Consider the following 21,631-nt stretch of genomic DNA (forward strand, 5'->3'; position numbering starts at 1 on the left):
CGCCCCCCTGCCCCCCCCCCCCCCCCTCGTCCTCCCATCCCCGCTCCCCCATTCGTTCCGAATCTCCCATCCATTCATCCCCTGCCCCGGTCCTGCTCTCCCCGATTCACAGCCTCATTCATCCACTCCCCTTGCACGCACCACTGCGAGCGCTGAGCTTCAGGGGTGAGCACGGCTCCGTCCCGCTGGCACACAGGGCTCACATCTCCCCGAGAGGGCGCAGGGAGACACCTCAGGCCTGGAGCAGACGTGTGAGAGAGAGAGTGTGCGTGTGTGTGTGTCCCGGATGAGTGTGTGGGTGCACACGCGAGCAGGTCTGTGAGTGTCACGGTGTGTGTGAATGGGTGTGCATGCGAGTGTGGGTTTGTGTGAACGCGTGTACACGAGTGTGAGTACAATTGAGTGCACAGTGGGGTCTGAGTGAGTGTAGATGGGGTGGGCACACGGGTGCTCACTACAGAGAACCCCCATTGTCAGTCTCTCTCTCCAGGATGCCGCTGGGGATCCTAAGCCACAAGGCGGGGCCACACCATGGAGCCCCAGCCCCTCGGAGCTCCATCTTGTGTCTGCCAATGACGCGCTGCCCCTGAGATTTCCCTCTGCTGCTCCTGCTCGGCCCATTCTTGCCTGGCCCTCGGTGGGTGACATCCAGACGACTGGCATTGCTCACGAGCGGTCAGTACAGGTGGTGTGGAGTCGGAGGTGGGGCTGCTCTGGGCAGTGGCCACCAGCTCCCATTCAGGGGCCGAAGCCACATCGGCTGGTCGAGGGGAGCCACACCCCGGAAGCTCGGCCTCCTGCCTCCAGCCTTTAGGTTTCCCGCTGATGGTGTGGCTTTGCCCGCACAGTGGAGACTCAGGTGACCGGTCACCCGGCCTGGGAGGGGACCCTGAACTGGCCCTGCACCCCGCTGACAACCCACACAAAGCTCAGGGCCGAGCTGCCCAGTGGTGCCAGGCAGGGACACCAGGAGGCTCAGGACTGGCCGGGTGGCTGAGAGGCAGCGCATACAGAAACAGAGGAGACCCCAGAGCTGCCAACAGCAGGCTCCCAGGAAACAGCACCTCCCTCAGACGCAAGGAGCCCTGTACCCTCTGAAATCAGTCCCAGCAGTGCCATCCCGGATCATTGGGGCCACCCCTGCGCTCTTCTTGGATCTGGGTTTCCCCAACCTCCTCGTTAAGGAGCCACTGTGGTCGGTGCCCCCTCGTGGCCTGGGTCATCAGCTGACTTCTGTGGTCTCCCAGTCCGAGGCCGGCAGACCATGGCTGCCTCTGGTTCGGAAGGCCAGGACACAAGCCCCCTGCCCCAGGGTCCCAGGTCCTTCACCCTGCTGGGACCCTCTCAGTCGCTGGACCTCAGCACCCCACTCTCACCTGCGACCCCTAGGGTCAGCAGCAGGGGTCTCCTCTGGCAGCCAGGGGTCCCCACTGGTTATGCACTGAACTGAGTCCCCCAGATTCACACGCTGAAGCCCAAACCCCAGTGTGACTGAACTTGGGGATGGTGATTTGGACTGAACGAGGTCCTAAGGGCCAGTGGTGTCCTTGGAGGAGACACCAGGAGTGCAGGGAAGACCCCTCGAGTCAGCAGAAAGTGGCCCTGGGATTCGCACACCTGTGTTTGGAGCAGATTCCTGGGTGATACCAAGACGCGCCCCAGTGTGAGGGAGGACCCTGAGCGCCAGGGCTGGGGCTCCAGCCAAGAGCTACAGTGGGGACCTCTGGCTGTCATACTTGTCGTCTGCGTCCCCATGCCTGGTGCCTGCCTATCTTAGTTCATTTTGTGGGGCTGGAAGGGAATGCCTGAGACTGGCTGTTTGATACAGAAGGGAGATTTATTTCTTACAGCCCTGGAGGTCTAGAGTCAAGGTGCACGCAGCTGGTGAAGGCCAGCAAGTGCTTCTGTGTGCTGGGGAGGGACAGTGCTGGTGGGCAGCCTCCTGGCAGGAAACCACTCCCTTGACAGGGAGCCACTCAGCCGGCTGAGGACAGAGCCACCTCTCAACTGCTGGCACAGATGCCTTTGCCTGGAGGAAGGCAGGGACTGGGGGTCTGGGGTCCCCCCTTGAGCTCAGGCTCCCTCAGAGGCTGGGGGTGTCACCCTTTGGCAGCCCTCTTCCGGCCCCATGACCTGGGCCCCGAGTCCCCAGGGCAGCAGGGTGATGGCAGCCACCCCACTGCCAAGCCTGTGGCTCAGGTGGGCGGTCTCATGGGGCGACCCCAGCTCCTCACTGCAGTGGGGGTCAATGAGGAGCGGTGGCCCAGGCCCCTCTCCGGGCCGTGTCCACTCTGATGCTGGTCCTCGGGGCCCTTTTGCTGTCCACCCTAGCAGCCGGCAGACTAGCATCTTCCAGGGGTGATGGGCTGCAAGGCTCCATGCGCCCCGCACTCCCTCGCTGGTGTGGCGATTGCACAGCGCAGGCAGGGGCGGTTATGAGGTGATGCGGAAATGGCTGCTAGTTAAGGACTGAAGAACGGTGAGAAGGAGCCAAGTCTGGCAGGGCCACACCTCCCATCCCAGCACTTGGGAGCTGCGGCAGGAAGATAACTGTGGGTTCAAGGCCAGCCAGGGATACATAGTAAGGTATTCAAGGCCAGCCCGGAACGTACAATGAGACCCTCAAAAAAATAAAATGAAGATGACAGTAAGTCAAGGTCCAGAGCGCACCCTGATCTCTACGTGAACCTGGAAAGATGCCGGCAGGGCCCGGCCCAAGCAGGTGACACAGTCTCAGGGCACCTGGTGGGGAGCAGCGCTACTTCCGGTGCTGCGGGACTAGACGCACTCAGGTTTTAGATGCAGCCCTGGGGCCCCGCGGTGCCCCCTACACCACCAGCCCCCCAAACCCAAGCCTCAACAAGCCACCTGGGTCACAAACGCCAGTCCTTCATTTTCCTCAAGACAAGCTGGTTAAGAGGAAAATGATCTGTAAAAAATGCACACACTCAGATGTGTAAATAAAGCACCGGACTGCTGGAAGGACGTCCAGCCCCACCCTTGGACAGGGAAACGCAGCTCAGAGCTGCAGTGAGAGCCCATCTCCACTCCACGCAGGAGCCAAGATGAAGGAGCCGGGAAACAGCCTGCACACAACTGGATTCTGCCCAAGGCCAAAGCATCTGATCCACACCTGGAGTTCCAGTTCGCGATGCCTACGGCATCGTATGGGTACAAGTTCGATCTTTTAGGATTTCAAATAATTGTGCAATGAACATTCCCGACACACAACAGTTCTGACTGTGAATGTTCATCAAACGGGTTGGTTAAACTACGGAACACCGAGGAAACACAGCTCCAGAGCTGCAAAAAAATGAAGGGATGCGGAGAGACCAGGGTACTGTTTTGCTAAGTGAAAAAGAGGTTGGGACAGAGTGGTGCACACACAGCAGCTCACCATTTCTGTAACAAACACACACTCTCCTTACCCCAGGTGTGCCAAGAGGGAGCCCGGCAAGGACAGATTCTCTCTTGCTGCAAGTGCTTTTGCTCTGTTTGAAATTTGTGTGAGGGGCATAAATTAGTTACCCAAAGGATTAATTTCAAAACATGGCAAATGCTACCTTTGCTTCTTTGCTGAAGTTGCTATTAGTGCTATTTCTACACCAAACAGTTGGGCTGTGGTTCGAGAGGGTGCAGTGCCCACTGTGAGGCAGAGAGACACTCCCAGTCCTTGTCCCCATGCAGGACTCCTCTGCTGAATTGAGGGTTTATCCTAAAGAGAGAAGTGTAGGACTCGGGGTGGGGGGAAGTAAACAACAGCGTTGCCAACTCGCATTTCTGATAGAGGTCTGTATTAAAAGCCCTCGGTAATTTCCTACTAGACCATTTTCCTTTTGAAGAAGAAGAGGAAGAGGAAGAGGAGGAGGAGGAGGAGGAGAAATGCATGCAAATTCTAAGTTGTGAAAACAGGCTGAACAACCACAAAACACAAAAGTGATTTCAGAGGCTGAGCAGACTCAGACTGGGCGGGTGACAGTGGGGTCCCCGCCCTCCTGGTTCCCATCCGGGTAGTGGCTGCTTCGGGCCCCTGGGGCGGGGTTCTCCTTCTTGTCTGCAACGGGGAGGATGGACAACGGTAGGAAGCGTTGTCGGCCAGCCCTTTACATTTTATGTGGAGACCTCAGGGTCTCGCGAAATTGCCCAGACTAGCCTTAAACCTTCTACCCTCCTGCCTCAGCCTCCTGAGTAGCTAGGATTAGGAGCATGCACCGCCACGTTCACCTTGCTGCCTGCCCTTTACCCCCTTTCTGTGTTTCACCTCCTCCCAGCACTTCCTGGAAAAGCTCCCAGCTCTCCCTACCCTTCTCCCATGGCCTCCTTCCTAACCTTCTAACTGGAATACATCCTAGTTGTTTTCTCAAGCCAAGGTGTTGAAAGCCTCCAAGGGAGGGAGGGGATGAAGAGCTTCAGAACAACTTGGAAAATAAAAAACGAGAGAAGAAAATCCTGCACAGTGAAGTGTGCCCACTGCAGCTGGGAAATTTACTTACAAATTAAGAAAACTTACTTTGTTCTTAAGTCCCAAATCCTCCAGGACTAAGACTTAGGCCACTGTGGAGCGCTCTCCTGAGGTGAACAGGAGCTCCCCAAGACCTGGGGCTTCTGCAGCTCAGGGACAAGAGAAGTCTGCAGTAGACCGAACTGCCCTCCTTGGCTTAATACAAATGGCATAAAGAGCAGCCCACACATGCTGGCCGGTTTACAATGTAGAACCTAAAGACTCACTCTCATGTGCTTGCAAAAGCTCTTTAAAATAAATGTGAGGTCCAGGCGTGGTGGCACGCTTCACTTCTATAATCTTAGCCCTCAGGAGGCTGAGGCAGGAGGATTGCCGTGGGTTTGATGTCAGCCTGGCCTACATAGTGAGTTCAAGGCCAGCCTGAACTACAGAGCAAGACCTGTCTCAAAAAACCAAAAATAAACAAATAAATATGAAAAGTCAAACTCTGAAAACTAGGGAATCAGACAAACCACACGTCCATGCTATTCATGACTGACTGTAGCTTCACTGCTACAGTTAAGTCAGTCTCATTTATTTTTAAATATCTGGATTTGCAACTGGAAATTGCAAATATGTATACAGAATTTTTTTTTCTGTTTTTGAGATCGGATCTTTATTCTTTGAAAACAAAATTTTTAATGTTTGTATCTTTGTATAGCTAAATACTATCTTGCTTGACAATTCCCCAGTCATTGAGCACTTAGGTTTCTTCTCCTCATGCTTGTCTTAATTTTTGCTGGGATGGACCTTTTAATAAATATTTGTGCACATGCCTGATTATTTCACGAAATAAACATCTAGAAGTAGAAATATTAGAAAATATACAAATATATTCTAATTGGGGTTTGATAACATATACTATTCTCTCCTTATCATCTGTGTCCAAGAGCACTCATTAAAAATTCCTTAATAGTAGGTTTTAAATATAAGTATATTTCCACAAAGAATGTAAACATTATGTTCTACGTGCATGTACTAATAAACTACAAAAAAAAAGTCTCCCATTTGGAAATACAGAAGCCCATACGTCAGTGTGGTTGTAGTTTGCACTTCCTTGATTACTATGAGTTTTGACTTTTAGTTTTTCTTTAATTTATTCACTGGTTATTTGTACTTTTTCTACGTAACTTGCTTTGCCCATTTTTCTTTAGAGTGTTCATTTTACTGGTAGAGTTTTCTCATTGACTGAAATCTGGGTCTTGCAGACATATGAAGACAACACATTTTGTGTGTTTATCTTATACCCAGCCACCTTTCAGAACTGCCTTGTTAGGCCCTGTAGTTTTATTTGAATCCTTTGGATCTTTTTGTTTGTTTGTCTTTTGAGACAGGGTCTCACTATGTAGTTGAGACTGACCTGGAACTCACTATGTATCCCAGGCTGGTCTCAAACTCACAGAGATCCTCCTGCCTCAGCCTCCTGAGTGCTGGGATTACAAGCGTGCGCCACCATGCCCGGCTCCTTTGGTTATTTTAAGAAAGCAACCTTCATTGGAAGATGATGGTTTCGATCTTCCTTCTTTATGACTTTTTCTCTTATTCCTCTCTCACTTATTGACCTGGCTAGGACTTCCGGAACCACACCAAATGATGTTAGCAAGCATTGTGTCTCGCCTTAATTGTCACGGCAACTCTTCATTATGTACGATTTTGGTTTCATATTTAAGATATTCTTTATAAATCTCCAAAAACATCCTTCTGAGCTTTATTTAGATGGTAACAGATGGACTCCTTTCCTCGTCAACCTCTTTGAAGTTCAGTGTATATTTTTATCTAGCCTATCAATATGATACATTTTGGCCCCAAACATCCAAATATTATACCATCTTTGCATTAATTTATACTTGCTCAATGTATATTTTTTAGATTTGATTTTCTTATGTTTTATATAATTTTTTTTATACTGGGGATCAAACTCAGGACCTTACACTTGCAAGGCAGGCACAGAGAGAGAGAGAGAGAGAGAGAGAGAGAGAGAGAGAGAGAAAGAGAGAGAGAGAGACCAAAGTTTTAATTTTGTGGGAGAGTAGTACTTTGTTAGGCTGAACAAAAAGAAATCAGAAACATTCAACCCTCTGACAACATTTTACTTTTTAAGTTATCATATAATAAAATAGACTACAAACAGTTCTACAAATTTTAACACATGTATAACTTCATGTTAAGCAACTGTACAATCAAGACTCAATAAGCCAGGCATAGTGGCACACGCCTGTAATCCCAGCACTCGGGAGGCTGAGGCAGGAGGATCGCTGTGAGTTTGAGACCAGCCTGGGCTACATAGTGAGTTCCAGGTCAGACTCAACTACATAGTGAGACCCTGTCTCAAAAAAAAAAAAAAAAAAAAAAAAAAAAAAAAAAGACTCAATAATTCCTTCAGGCCAAAACAAATCTCCCTCCTGCGATCTCAGGCAACCACTGACCCGAGCCCTGGCCCCACATTAGGTCTGCTCTGGAATGTCCCTTCCCTGGAACCGTACAGTTCACAGCCTATCTGACTTCTTTCATTGGTTCAGCAAAGTGCCTCCGGGGGTCACCATGGTGCTCCGTGTTTCTCCCAGGGGCTGAGCGGACCACTGCAGGGATATGAGAACTTTGTCCCTCCATGCGTTAGAGGACGTCTGGGTTGTTTCTAGTCTGGGGTGCTTATGGAACACATGCACACGCTGTGGTGTGAACGTAAGCTCTCAGTTCTCTGGGGGAGGCTCTCAGCCAGAGCTATCGTGTTCCTCGAGGAACAGTCCAAGGTCCAGAGACATCTGGGGTGTCGGGAGGGGGCCGGGCTGCTCTGGCACCCAGCAGACAGTAGCCAGGGATGCAATGCAATGCACAGGGCAGATTCTGAGATAAAGAACAATCCAACCCCAAAGTCCAGGGTTGCTGTAGGCAAACAGCGAGGAGTGGGGCTGCCTGGTGAGCGGAAGTCTATGTTTAATTTCCTAAGAAACGGCCCACCCTTCCCGGAGTGGCCACCCCGCTTTGCAGCCCTCGCAGCACTGTCCAGGGGCGCAGCTGCTGTGTGGCCCCACCGGCACCTGGCACCGCCCACCAGCGCGTCAAGAGAACTGAAGGGCTTTGTGGGAGGCCAAAGGATGGGTCGGGGCCCCAGCATGGGAGGCTGGGTAGAGTGTAACAAGTACACGGGATGCTTCATTAAGTCTGGATTCTACGTGAACAGTGAAAAATTCCTTAGCATTGGCACATTCCATGCATCAGGCCGAGCTTGGTGTGTTGCAAATACTAAGTTTTGAGCAGGGAGTGGTGATGCCCACTTATAATCCAGCCCTTCAGGATCTGAAGTTTGAGTCCTGCCTGGGAAATTTATGAGGCTTTGTCTGAAAATTTAAAAATAAGTAAAGAAAAGGCCTGAGATGTTGCTTAGTGGTATAGCACTCCCATGTGCGCGCCACCTCCCAAAAATCAATAGGAAAAAGAAAATTTAAACTGGTATGAGCACTTATTGTCTTCTATGTATCTTTCTTCCCTGTTCCCTGTTGAAGTATCTGTTTGTCTTTTTTTTTTTTTTTGGTTTTTTGAGACAGGGTCTCACTATATAGTTGAGACTCATCTGGAACTCACTATGTAGCCCAGGCTGGTCTTGAACTCACAGAGATCCTCCTGCCTCAGCCTCCCGAGTGCTGGGATTACAGGCGTGCGCCACCACGCCTGGCTTCTGTTTGTCTTTTATCCATTTTTACATTATAAATTTTCCTGCTGAGATTTGTATATATCCTGGATGTGTCTTGTGAGACAAGTGACTAGAAATGTTTTTTTCAAAAAGTCTAAAACTTCTTCTCATTCTCTTAATGGTCTGTGTGTGTGTGTGTGTGTGTGTGTGTGTGTGTGTGCCAGAAATCAAACTCAGGACCTTGTGCTTACCAGGCAGTTAATGGTCTCTTTTGAACAGCAAAAGTTTTTAACTTTGATCAAGTTCGAGTCACCAGTGTTTTTTTTTTTATGCATCACCCATTTGGTGTTGTATCTGAGAATGCTTTGCTTAACCTCAGGTTACGAAGATTTTTTTCTTATGTTCTCTTCTAAAAGTTTTCAACTTCTGCACTTTACAGGTATTTCTATGATCCATTTTGAGTTAATTTTTGTATACAGCATGAGGTTTGGGATGAGGTTAAGCTTTTTTGCATACATTCAACTATTTTCAACACAGGCCAGGAAGACCACCCTTTCTCCATCGTTGTGCCTTTGCCTTTTTGTCTGCAGTCTTAGGGGAGAGCCTTTAGCCTCTGTTAGGTGCAATGCTACCTATAGGGTTTTGTTTTGTACCGGGGATCTAACTGTGGACCTTGTTCTTCTGAGGCAGAAAGCGGAACCACTGAGCTAAATCCCCAGCCCCTATAGAGTTTTTAATAATAGATCCTTCTTGAGCAATTTCCTTTCTACTACTCGTTTGCTGAAATTTTGTTTTTGAGACAGGGTCTCATTATATAATTGAGACTGACCTGGAACTCACTATGTAGCCCAGGCTGGTCTCGAACTCACAGGGATCCTCCTGCCTCAGCCTCCCGAGTGCTGGGATTACAGGCTTGCGCCACCACGCCCGGCTGCTGAAACTTTTAATAATCATTAGACATTGAAATTTTCAAATGCTTTTTCTGCATCAATTGTAGCTTTCACGTGGTTTTCCTTCTTTATACTGTTCAGTGTGGTGGATTAAGTTGATTTTTAAATATTCCACTAAGCTTACATTCTCAGGATGAGCCTCATTTAGCCATGATATATTATTCTTTTCATATGTTGCTGTATTTTAATTGCTAATATGCCGTTCAGGATATGTACACACCCTGAAGAACATTCATCTGCAGTTTTCTATTTCTCTGCTGTAGTTCTCAAATTTTTGCATGAGATCCAGCCTCACAGAGTTGCAAAGTATTCTTTCTACTTTTTGGAAAATGTTGGGCAGGAGTTCTACTTTTTCTACTTTATATGGTTGGCAAATTTCACTAGTAAAACTATATAGGCCTGAGGGGATGGTAGTTTTTGAAAGGTCTTAAGTATGACTTCAATTGCTTTGATTGGACTATTCAGGTTACCTATTACATTTTTTGAGTGAATTGTGGTAGTTTGTCGCTGAGCGATTGGTACATTGGTTGTTGTTGTTTGTTTTTTGAGGGTCTCACTGTGTACTTCAGGCTGGCCTTGAACTCATGGCTATCCTCCTGACTCAGCCTCCTGAGTGCTGGGGTTACAGGCATGCCTGGATCAAGTTGTCAGTATTTTGCATGCACAGTTGTTCATAGTTGTTTCCTTATAATCTTCTTAATGTCTGTGAGGCCTGTCATGTCTCCTTTTTTACTCTAATATTGGTAATTTTTATCTTCTCTTCTTTTTGTCAATTTTGGTAGCAAGTTATAGTTTATTGATCTCTTTAAAGAACCAGCTTTTGGTTTCATTAATTTTTGTCTCTTAAATTTTGCTCTTTTATTATTTCTCTCAAGTGCTGGCTTTGATTTTTACCTTTCTCATCCTTACTAGTTCTACCATGAAAACTTAAATCTTGATTTGTGAACTTCCTCTTTCTTAAATAAGCAGAATGCTATCAATTTCCTTCTAAACACTTGTTTTGGCAGCATCCCACTAATTTTAGTATGTTGCAGATTCATTTTTTGCCATTTAAGAATATTTGTAACTCTCCTTGAGAGTCCTCTGACCTAGGGATCATTTTACAACTGAACTGTTTTATTTCCCAGGTATTTGGATATTTTCCGCCTTTCTCTGCCTGCCCGCCCCCACACCACCATCTCTCTCATGCTGAGGATTGGATCTTGTACATTCTAGGCAAGCACTCTGACCTGCACCCTTAGCCATTTTCTTGTTCTCTTTGTTACTGATTTCTAGTTTAATTTCCTTAAGATCATAAAATGTATTTTGTATGATTTCAATCTCATACATTGTTCAGGGTGCTAGCGGCCTGTCTTGGTGACTCTTCCACGTGGACTTCTGCTACTGCTGGGTGGTGTAGGCTGCAGGAATCAATGAGTTCCATTTGGTTAGTGGTGGTCAATTCTTCTATATTCTTTATGATCTTATATCTCTCAGTTCTACTAATCACAGAGAGAAAAACTATTTTTTAACCACATGCACACACACACACACACACGAGTCTTCAACTATATTGTGAATTTTTTAAAATTTGCACTTTATGTGCTGTGATGATCAGACTTGACTATCAAATTTTCTACCTTCAAACAATTTGCAGATTTCTCTCTATCCCATGCCTTGGACCGGGGATCAGTAATCTGATCCCCTGCGGGCCACCCATGTTTGTGAAAAGTTTGTCCAGAGCACAGCCCCTGCACACCTTCCCCTGCTGTCCACAGCTGCCGTCGCCCTCACCCCAGAAAGCAGGGCCGAGAGTCCGAGAGTTCTGACAGAGGTGCCTGGTCAGTAAGATATCTGTTCTCTGACTTCTGCTCCAGCATCCTGGGGTAAGCTGGCCGGTGGAACTGAGTGGAATTAAACCTTCAGTACCCCCTTGTGTCCGGCAGGTGTTGGTAATTGTTTTGGATATTGCTATACTTCTGTGTTTTTAACTTTTTTTGGTACCGGGGATTGAACTCGGGTCCTGAGTTAAACCACTGAGCTAAATCCCAGGCCCCTTTCACATTTTGAGTTTTAGACTTATTTAATTTAAAGACACGGGGTCTTGCCATGTCACTCAGGCTGGTCTTGAATTCCTGGACTCAGGGACTCCTCCTGCCTCATCCTTCCCAGTGGCTGGTTCTACAGCTGTGTGCCCTCATAACCACCTGAAGTTTTTGTTTTTGAGTCTGTTTTGGGGAGCTTGTATTTTTTAGAAAATTGCTCATCTCCTCAAGTCTTGCACAGCCTCTTCTTGGGTCTCTGCCCTAACCGCTGTCCTTGGAGTGTGTTTTTTGGGTGTCTTCTCTACATCTGAGGAGCTCATCTGATTTTGTATTTATTCCTCACTTAACAATTAAAGCATGAAAGGTTGTGCCTTTTTATTTAAAGGTAGCGTTGGCACCATTCTATGGGACTTTAAATGGAGCACCTTCATCATCTTGGATATAGTCTATGGTTATAAAATTTATTCTTATCCTCAAGGTTTGGAGCATCTGAAACATTTCTGACTTGAAGGTTTTATGGTGTTTATATCTGTTTTTCTTGTTTCATTTCACTGTGGTGAGATATGGTCTCTAAAATTTCAATAAAATTTAAATAGGCTTTTCTTTATGGCTCAACATGCGGTTTATATCTAGACGTCCCCAAGGGCGTCATGCGCTCACAGGCAGGGTTTTTGGAAAGTGACCGGGTTATTGGGGATCAAGGCTGACTCGCTGTGGTCAGACGAGGTGGGGCACTGGGGCGTGGCCTGGAAGGGTTTATCTCTCTCCTGGCTCCTCCCTTGCCTCTCTGCTTCCTGTATACCATGCCCTGAGCAGCTCTCCTCTGCCAAGGCCCTCTGCCATGCCACCCTGCCTTGGAGCCGGCCTATCTCACACTGAAACCTCCAAGCTGTGAGCCAAAATAAACCTTTTTTTCCCTAAGCAGTCAGTGGTAGGGATTTTGCCCCAGTGATGAAGAAAGTGACTAAGACAGGATACAGCCCATTTTTGGTGGTGTTCAGTGCCCAGGGGCCACGGGCATGGGGGTGAGGGCAGCGCAGCTTGAGAGGGGCCAGAGTCCAGTGGTGGTGACACTTGCAGCCCACCAGCTCTTCTTGCCCGGCTTGGCCCAGTCCAAGAACAGGGCACGTGGTGATGCCCACTGCCCTGCCCCTGACTCTGCGACCTCACAGTTGCCATGACCACTAACCGTGACCCATCCCCTGGGGCTCTGTCTCCCTGATCTAAGACAGCACCTGGATGTCGGCTTAAATACATGAAAGGACTTCCCAGCCTCCAGAACCATGGTCTGAACAGCCTCCTCTTTTTATAAATTACCCAGTCTCAGGTACCACAGATTAACAACAGAAAGTGGAGTGAGACACCTCTACCTTACAGATAAAGCAACTGAAGCACAGAGAAGTTGTGTGATTTGCCCAGTCAACATCACACAGCTGAGAAGCGGCAGAGCTGAGAATCGGAACCCAGCCAGTTGGGCACTGCTGCCTGTGAGATAACCTCATGCCCTGTCACTGCCCCATTTCCACACTGTGGGAGAAAATGCCTGAAGACATGAAAGAGAATTAATATCCAGAGTGTTTAAAAAGCTGCTAATGAGCTGGGCATGGTGGCGCACGCCTGTAATCCCAGCACTCGGGAGGCTGAGGCAGGAGGATCACTGTGAGTTCGAGACCACCCTGGGCTACATAGTGAGTTCCAGATCAGTCTCAACTACATAGTGAGACCCTGTCTCAAAAAAACCAAAAACAAAAACAAAAACAAAACAAAACAAAAACAATATAAAAAGCTGCTAATGAATTAAGATTGACACACATGGCCCAATAGAAAAGAACTGGGCAAAAATAGAATGGCTGTCTGATTAAGAAAAGGAAAGCACGAATAAACTCATGGAAACATTTACAAGTCCTCCAGTTCAGCCAGGGAAAGCCTGAGATCTCCGCCTCCTCCGAGGAAGGATCGGAGGGAATGAGGAATGGATGACAGGCTGGGGCAGGGTGGGAGGAATCCCGAGTGTCCCTTATGTAAGAGGCCTGGGACAGAAGTGTTTCCATTTCAGGTTCTGGGAGATCCTTCCGCATGCACATAATGAGATACTGTGGCAGGGTACCTGGGTGAGCCGGGGAATTTGTTTATGGCTCTTGGACACACAGTCTGAAGGTAATTTTACTTAAAATATTTTAAATAATTTTATACTTGAAACAGTTTCATGGTGTAGAATTTACCAGTTCTGCAGTCATGGCAGCAGGCAAAAGGGCTCTGCTTTGGGGGTATTTGGGGTTGTTAGGGGTGCCCGGCCTGGGCTACCTTCTGAATGGCAATCTGGCGGGATCGCTCCGTATGAAAAATGAGCTTCATTCTGCCTGAGATCCCACTGCCAGGCCCTGTCGCAGCCTCAGTGTACAGACTCGTGCTCCCTGAGCAGCTGCGCTCCATTTCCTGATCAGCCCAACTGTGTCCTCTGCCACCTTGAGCAGGGCCAGGGTCTGAGGCGCCCCTGCTCTGGGTGGTGACTGGGCAACTCATCTCTCCCCACTTTCCAACAGCTGTGCCCCTCGTGGAGCGGACGCAAGCCACTTGTACCTCTGATGAAAGTATGATGTTTTCTGCTAAAAACCAGTGGATTTCAATGCAAGTTTATAAACACTAAGCTGAATACTCTGAAGAACCCAGTAAAGGCAAGTTGCTAAAAACCATACCGCCGCACAAATAAATAAATAAAAACCATAACCCAAACCAAACTGCTGTTGAATAGTCTCTCTCTCTCTCTCTCTCTCTCTCTCTCTCTCTCTCTCTCTCTCTCTCTCTCTCTTTCCTTTTGAGACAGGCTCTTATTATGTAACCCAAGCCGAACTCACTATGTAGCCCAGGCTGGCCTGGAACTCATGATCCTCCTGCCTCAGCCTCCCGAATGCTGGGATTACACATGTGCACCACCACACTGGGCTAAAACCAGTGTGAAATACTGGGGGAAAACATCATAATGATCTCTGAGGAGTTTGCACTTCGAGTCTCCATCAGTGTCTAGACTTCAAAAGCAGGCAGCGTCTAATGGCTGTGCTCTATCGGGACAAAGAAATCAGACAGAACTGGTCTCTATGGTCAGAGGAAGGGTGGGACACATCAGCGCTGTCACATTTTTAAAAAACAAAGCATACTGAGTTACTTAGGAAGTTTCAAAACGTTTAAAAATAAGGCAGAACCTTTGTCAAAGTAGAGGGCACCCATGCCTAGCCCAAAGGCCTCTACTGACCTTGTTAATGTTTCTGTCCCTGACTCCACTGTCTGCTCAGCGGGTTTACCTTTCAGGCCCACTGCAGACCTCAGAGGAGTCTCAGCGACTCACATTTATCACTCTTACTAACTCTTTTGCCTTATTTCTGTTTCTTATTTTGGTATTGGGGATCAAACTCAGGACCTTGTGCTTACGAGGCAGGCGGCAGCACCACAGAGCTAAATCCCCGGCCCTCTCTTGCCTTATTTCACACCGTTTTCTCTATTTTTCTGTGTGACATGGAGGAGACCCTTCCTTCTCTGCTTTTAGCTCCACGGGTGTTGGCAGTGTTTCACGCCATGTCCTTAAGCTCTGTGTGTTAGGGTTTATCTCAAAGCTCTATGCCAGAAATTTCATTTGAAAAAGCAAAAGCAAACTCGTGATGCCGTCATTTACAAATCACTGCTCATGAGTTACGAGGGTGCGAGAATGGAAACATTTTCCTGACTCTCCTGGGCGGGACCCCCAGGTGAACCCTGGGTAGGGGGTGGCGTTTAAAAATCTGGATTTACGGAGCCTAGATTTCCTTAGCAGCAAGAGTGTTGGAAAACCTGAGTCTGGGTTGGAAGACGCAGAGCTGCGAGCTTTTCTCAGTCTTGATAATTAATGGTGAGAGTCTGCTGTCTTGCTTTTCATTGATTATTCACGCATTATTTATTGGTTCTGTTTTACTTTGAGACAGGATCTTGCTATGCAGGTCAAACTGGCTTTGAACTCACTACATAGCCCAGGCTAACTTGCGATTTGGAGTGAACCTCCTGCCTCAGCCCTCCAAGTGCCAGGATTACAGGTGTGCACCACCACACCTGGCCATTTATTTATTTTTTAAGAGATGAGGTTCTTGCAGTGTTGCCCAGGCTGGCTTTGAACTGCTGAGCTCAAGTGATCCTCCTACCTCTGCCTTCCAACTAGTTGCCGGGCTTTTGAAAAATAAAAATAAAGGAGAGGAGCAAAGGTTTCTAAGGAATATAGCAAGGCAGGAAAGAGGACTAGGGAAGGCAGGGCCTCTGGAGCCTCTGAGAAGTTGGGACCAAGAATCAGCTTGGGCTGAATGAATATGGAAGGTCAGAGTGGGAGGATGCTGTCAGCTCAGAGATGATGCAGCTCCACGGTTGGGGCGTGACTCAATGGAGGAGCGCATGCTCAGCATGCACTAGACCCTGGGTTCCAATCCCAGCACAGAAATTCCCAACACGCACGCACGCACACAAACGCATGCGCACAAACGCATGCGCGCATATCCCCAGCCTCTGACCCTCTCTCCTCATTGTGGACCATACTTATCTCTCTAAGCAGCACAATTTCCCAGACACTCAAGTACTCTGCTCAACTCGAATACTCAGATGTTTCAGCCACTCACTTCTGTCCCTGCTGGTTTTAGGGACTGTCCCCTGCCAGCAGTGAGCCCTCGGCCGGTGACTTGGCTTCTGCCTGCCCCATGTCAGCTGATGTCCACCAAACAGAGGGGCGACCCGCGCGGGACCCCGGTTTCTGCACCATTTCAGGAGGGAGTGGCTAGGCCGAGGTTCTCCTTCCAAGTCTTTCCCCACGGAAAGTTCAAATGGCTCCAATTTAAACTTGTGGGATGAGACTTGAGTGAAAAGAAACAGCAGAGTTTGGTCACCTGCAGGCGCCTGCCAGCAATGTCACTGTCACGAGTCCAACCTCACCTAGTGCCCAGTGCCACACGCGTGTGGAAATTCCCACAGCAGCAAAGACAGGCTTCCCACCCAACAAAGTAGCAACCCTTTGCACACTCAACATTGCCAGGGAGATGCCTGAAAGGAAACCAGGTGGCTGCCGCCGCCTGGGAAATACTATAATGCTTATTTCTTGGATGAACCCTGCGAGCGATTCTTCCGGTGCCAGGGGGCCCCTCACCCCTGTCCTCTCCGCCCGGGGTTTCCTCCTGCTCCTGCCCTGATGAGCAAGAAGCCCCGCAGCGCCTACCTCCTGCAGTCTGACCTCCTCCGGCTGTAGGATCTCCAGCACGCCGCTGCTCCGGATCTCAGGCAGGTCCTGCCACAGGTTGAACCTCGAGTGGGGGTTGCTGAGCAGGCAGATCTGGGGCAGAGGCCTCCTCTCCGGTGGGCTCGCCGGCTCCTCCTCCTCCTCGTCTTCCTCCTCATCCTCGGGAGTGTCCTCGCCCGCTGGGGACCCGTCCTCATTGCTCTGGATTTCCGCGTCCTGCTGCCTTCTGGTTTCAATTTCTTGGAGAGTGGATTTGTCTCGGTATTCCTGATACAGGAGCCCTGAAATCAGAGTTGTAATAAGAAAAGGAAAAGGCCTGGCGCGTGTCAGCAGCAGGATCCAGGTCACAGAAAGCACCGCTGTCCTCTACTTTTTTAGGGAAAAGAGCTGCGTGTGTGCAGTTTTCCCCAACAAATGAAGTCACCCCTGAAAACACTGGCAATCCAACTCCACAGATACACCCCACAGTGCTCACAATGGGCCAAACCAGAATGCACGACTGGGTATGTTCACTGCCGCACATGCAGACTTGATGGAAATGTCCCAGTTATGCTTTAATATCCCCAAAAGGATCTTTTCACAGCCCTGAATATTTCAGTCTTCAAACTCAAGCATATTCATTTGCCAAATGGGAGTAGTTGTAAATCTTCGTGCTGAAGGGAAAATCAGTGTCTAATCCAGCCGAAGACCCCAAGGAGCAACAAAAATATATCTAAATGGCAGGAAAGAGAGAGACCAGCTACCTCTGAAATCCCAAACTCGGCTTCATGAGTTACACTACTGAGCAAGAACCTCGTAAATCTGCCCTGTAAATTAATTGGCTTCCAATTTCCCTAACTCAACTTCATAAAGCTTTTGGGCTGGGGGTAGGGGACTGCTGGGACTCCACACAATTAAGATCCCATGTCACAATCCAGCAGAATCCAACACGGAGTTCAAATGACAAAGGAATGAAAAAGAAAATCAGTATATGCTAAATGCGATCCAGGCTGAAATGTATAAGGACAGGTCCCATGTCACCACGTAAGTCAGCGCAACTGTGACATTTGAGAGAACAGCTATAGACATAGAGCTAATTATTACCCTGGGATTCTGACGCTACAGCGGTTTCTGCAGGTTGACCTGGGTTAACTTCCCAGGGCTTAGCACGGTGCATCCAACTAACAGGTACTCAAACATCTTCTGAACACCTTTCAAAAATGCAGTCTCCAGGCAGGCATGGTGGTGCACACCTGTACTCCTAGTACCAAGGAAGCTGAGGCGGGAGGATTGCAGTGAGTTCAAGGCCAGCCTAGGCTAGATAGAGAGAGCCTGTCCCAGAAAGCAAAACAAAACAAAAACGCAGTCTCCAGCCTTCACAGAAATGTCTCCTGTAGGATTTCCCCCATCAGTGGGGATCAATCCCAGGCCTTGGGCATGGCGTAGCGTACTTGTTTAGGTTCAAAAACATGTCTAATGCGTGCTACAGCCACCAAGTCCTGGGTAAATACTATCTCCAGTTTCTCAGTGGGATGCAAATGCTGAAAGACAAAAATATTAGCTTTGTGGGTAGTTGGGCTAAAAAGAGTATTTCTGAAATCCTGTGGTGGCAGATGCTGTTGGCTACCTCCCCTCTGTTCCCTCCACCCCCAGCTTCCCAGGGGTCAGGGTTTGGCCCGAGTGGGACCAGCTCTGTGCTCTAGAAAGAGTGAGCTGGCTCCTGTCTCACCAGGCAACCTTTCCTGTGATGCCATTTGCCACATGGTGTGGCAGTCAGTGACTCCAGCAGCACTTAGTGGATGTTGGTGCCATGCTCTCAGACCTCCAAACAATGAGCTAAATAAACCTCTTTTCCCTATAAAATACTCAGACCTAGAAATTTTGTTACAGCAAATGAAACAGAGTAAGATATTCAGTATAAGGTATTTTTATTATAGAAGAGAAACAGATAAAGACACGGCCAAAGAGAGTAAGGGGACATCTTCTAAGGGCTTCTCAAAAACGTGTCCCCAGTAGACACTGGAAGACAAACCACCTTTCCTGCTTTTATGGATGGCTGCTTGAGTGTGCAATACCTGGAGCAATAGCAGCCATCTTGTCTCACAAGGCCCAAATGAAGGTGGTTTTCTCACCAGAGATCTTTTTCATTTTGGTACTAGGTATCGAACTCCAGACCTTGCGCTTGTAAGGCAGATGGCACTGAGCTAAATCCCTGGCCCCCAAATGAAGCTGGGAAATAAGAAAGGGCTGCCGATGATTGTTCAGGCAAATGCACCAGCTTTGGATCTTCCTTCCTCTTGGCTCATTAACTGAGACAGACCACAGCTATGGCTTGCAGTCACTTTTTTTTTGGTACTGGGGATTGAACTTGGGTCCTTGCACTTGTGAGGCAGGTGGTGTTACGGTCACTTTTTTTCTGAATATTTTGTCACTTTTAGCCAAAGCCTCTCAATTCAAGTCATTTTAGAATTTTTAAAAATTTCCTACTTCCCCCTCAAAGTATATATTTATAATATAATTTAAACTCCGATTTTGCTGGGATTACTGGGATTACCAAGAGTTATGACATACAGTGTGGCCACTTTTCATAACTTTTTATTTTTATTTGCTTTAAATTCTGATTACCACAGAAAAGAGATTTACTGGAGGAAATGCACAGTATTCGAGGAAACCTCTACCTGATGTACAGCTGATATATTATCCTTCCCTAGTTTATATTTTGTACATTCAGTGGGTACAACTTTGTGTGGAATGTGACTTTCCCGTTCAGCTGGCCCTTGGTATCTCCTGCTTGCAGAGCTGAGCATGTGGCTGCCACCTCCCCTTGGGAAAATGACCTGTTTGGGGATGGCTGCACTCCTTCGGGATGGGGACCCCAGCTCCTCATACAACACCCGACTCCTTCCAAATCCCTTGTCACAAAGACAATGGTTTCCCCTTTGTATCCTGCAAATAGCAACGTGTAAAGGGCAGAACCTTTACTACTGTGTTGAGTGAGCAACATCTATGTGCCAAGCATCATGTTAGTTTCTGGAGACAGCAGCAACACACACACTTGCACAATGCACACACATGCACACGCAGGCAATGTGATTGAAAAATACAGCGAATGGGTAGCTTTTCTTTTTATTACAAGACACACTGCCACAAATCCTCCTGAAAATCCTCCCCTCGCTTTGAACATCCTCATCCTCTCTTCTTGCCACTTTCTGGAGCAGCTCTGGCGTTCTCTTTCATAAGTGTCATTAGTCGCACTGTCATAGTTGCCTCAGTGTCTGAAGTCAATTCAAAACGTTGCCTTGTTGCAGTCATTTTGACTTTGGGGAAGAGCCAGAAGTCACATGGTGCCAGATCCAGTGAGTACGATGGAGGAGGCTACGCTGATGTTTTTAGGAGCAGCCTCTCTGTTCAGGGACACTAGACAGCAGTAGTCACTGCATTTTTGATCGCACCTCCGGTCTAGAGAAGAGCACTTCCAGACAGGCTTCAGAAAGAGTCAAGAATGCAATCTTAGCACTTGGGAGGCTGAGGCAAGAGGATCCCTGCAAGTTCAAAGCCAGCCTGGGCTACATAGTGAGTTCAAGACCAGCCTGAAATACATAGCAAAACCCTGTCTCAAACAGAACAAAGAAAGCAGCAAGGACAACAGGATGAGGGTGTTCAGAGTGAGGCGGAGGATTTTGAGGGAATTCGTGGCAATGTATCATTTACTGCAAGAAAATCTTAAATTCAAACATCCACTGTACATATATTTTGCACACTCACAGGAGTACCAACAAAATGACCCAGGTCTATGACCCACCAGGGCTGCAGCCAATGTGGTGACTGCTGTAAAAATCCAACCTGGGGGGCTACACAATGGCCCCGACTCATTCCACTTCCCCCTCCTTCATTCCCCTGTGTCCTCAGGAGCCTGTCGTCTCTTCCTGCCACCTGGCAGAGGAGCATGTCACTCACGGCCAAAGCCTTCAGGCTGCTGTAGAGTCCCCAAGCACCCCATGAAGTCCCCAGTGTGGCCGAGATGGCAGGGGACAGGGCCGAGCTGTCCCCTACATCTGTGCGCCCCAGGAGCAGAAGACACTGCAGTCACCTGCAGGGGGACGGACCCTGTGCAGAGGCTGCCTGGGGAGGAAGCCTGAGGAGGTGGCAGAAGCCGCTTGGCCCTGCAGCTCTTGGATCAGAACTGGCTCCGCGGCCAGGGAGCCCAGCTGAGAGGCAGACATCAAAGTCTCCATCCCAGACTGAGTGTGAGGGCTCCGGGAGTCTTTCCGAACCAGGATTTGCTAGCTGGCATCAGTTTCAGATCAGACTTTCCTCATATACAAAGTGAAAAGCTACTATGTCCCCCAGCCTGACACATGCTGGGGGCCACCAGGGACACAGTTCAGGGAAGGAGCCACATGGCTGGGCTGAACCCACGGCAGCCAGGGCTCCTGTACCTCCCGCTGGGCTGTGGGACACCAGGGACCAGGGGCACCCAGAAAAGCTGCCTGAGGCCAGTCTCCCACTTCCATCCTGGAGACGCTCTGTGTCCGTCTGAGGTTTGGGGCTGAGGACAACCATACATTTCGGGAACAAATCTTCCAAATCGAGAACTGTTATTTAAGTGAGCACACAGCCAGCTAACGCCAGCGAAGAATATACCCTAAGTAGCCAGCACCATTCCCAGACTAGCAAGGAGAAACCGTGCCACTCTCACACTGAGGCTAGGAGAACACATCTGAAGTCACCAGCAGTGATTTTAAAATGCAAATGCTGGAGTTCTCAGGACAGGGTGTGAACTTTCTCTGGGTATCCCCAGCTCCTCCCTGCGGGGAGCTCAAGGAAGGCCCCCTGCCTGCTGCTGCTGCACCCCACCTTCCTGGCAGAAGTGACAGGGACAGAGGGAATGGAGGTCTCCACAGCCAGGTCACACACGCACCTACTAAGCTAGCCTGGTCAGGTGCAGCACTAAGGACACCTGGCAGTTTCTCCCCTGGAGCATTTAGAACCCAGGGAAGCAACCGAATGAACCCACACCTGCCAGGTTACCCACCTATCTGTTCGATGAGGTTTCTCCAGGAGTCGGCAGGGATGGGGTGGATCATCTGCAGGGCCTCCGTGAGGGTGGTGGGGCTGTCTGCCAGGGCCGGGCACTCCTCGGGCGTGGTTCCATTTCCCGGGGTGGAGGACGACTCGCTGCCAGGGAGGAGGACGGCAGGGCTGGTTATTTTTAAGCAAGGACACACACCTCGGCGGGCTCGCGACAGGCGCCGCCTGGCTGGCTGCCGTCCGGGGCACAGTGCTCTGGGCACCCAGGGCCAG

At 48.9% G+C, this 21,631-nt stretch overlaps 1 protein-coding gene and 1 long non-coding RNA gene across 5 annotated transcripts in view; one reads left to right on the forward strand and one right to left on the reverse strand.

The window, feature by feature from the left end:
* The window catches only part of LOC117286374, a 15,294-nt gene extending 1,406 nt beyond the window's left edge, over nucleotides 1-13,888 (forward strand). The window contains exons 3-5 of one of the 4 annotated variants that reach the window (XR_004517558.1): nucleotides 478-675; nucleotides 13,163-13,263; nucleotides 13,650-13,888. This is a non-coding gene — a long non-coding RNA (uncharacterized LOC117286374). Of the gene's footprint in view, nucleotides 1-24; nucleotides 676-13,162; nucleotides 13,264-13,649 lie in introns of those variants that run through there. The other 3 variants (XR_004517556.1, XR_004517555.1, XR_004517557.1) reach the window with 3 other exon arrangements.
* Ngef (neuronal guanine nucleotide exchange factor) overlaps nucleotides 1-21,631 on the reverse strand; it is an 84,005-nt gene that overhangs the window by 11,438 nt on the left and 50,936 nt on the right. Inside the window, exons 4-5 of the mRNA XM_010631783.3 lie at nucleotides 21,363-21,505; nucleotides 16,328-16,629 (exon numbers count right to left, since the gene is read on the reverse strand). Coding sequence (XP_010630085.1) covers nucleotides 16,328-16,629; nucleotides 21,363-21,505 — 445 coding nt within the window. The remainder of the gene's footprint in view (nucleotides 1-16,327; nucleotides 16,630-21,362; nucleotides 21,506-21,631) is intronic.

Source organism: Fukomys damarensis, unplaced genomic scaffold (assembly GCF_012274545.1).
Source record: "Fukomys damarensis isolate Sample0158 unplaced genomic scaffold, DMR_v1.0_HiC HiC_scaffold_16, whole genome shotgun sequence".
In the NCBI taxonomy this organism is placed as follows: Eukaryota; Metazoa; Chordata; class Mammalia; order Rodentia; family Bathyergidae; genus Fukomys; species Fukomys damarensis.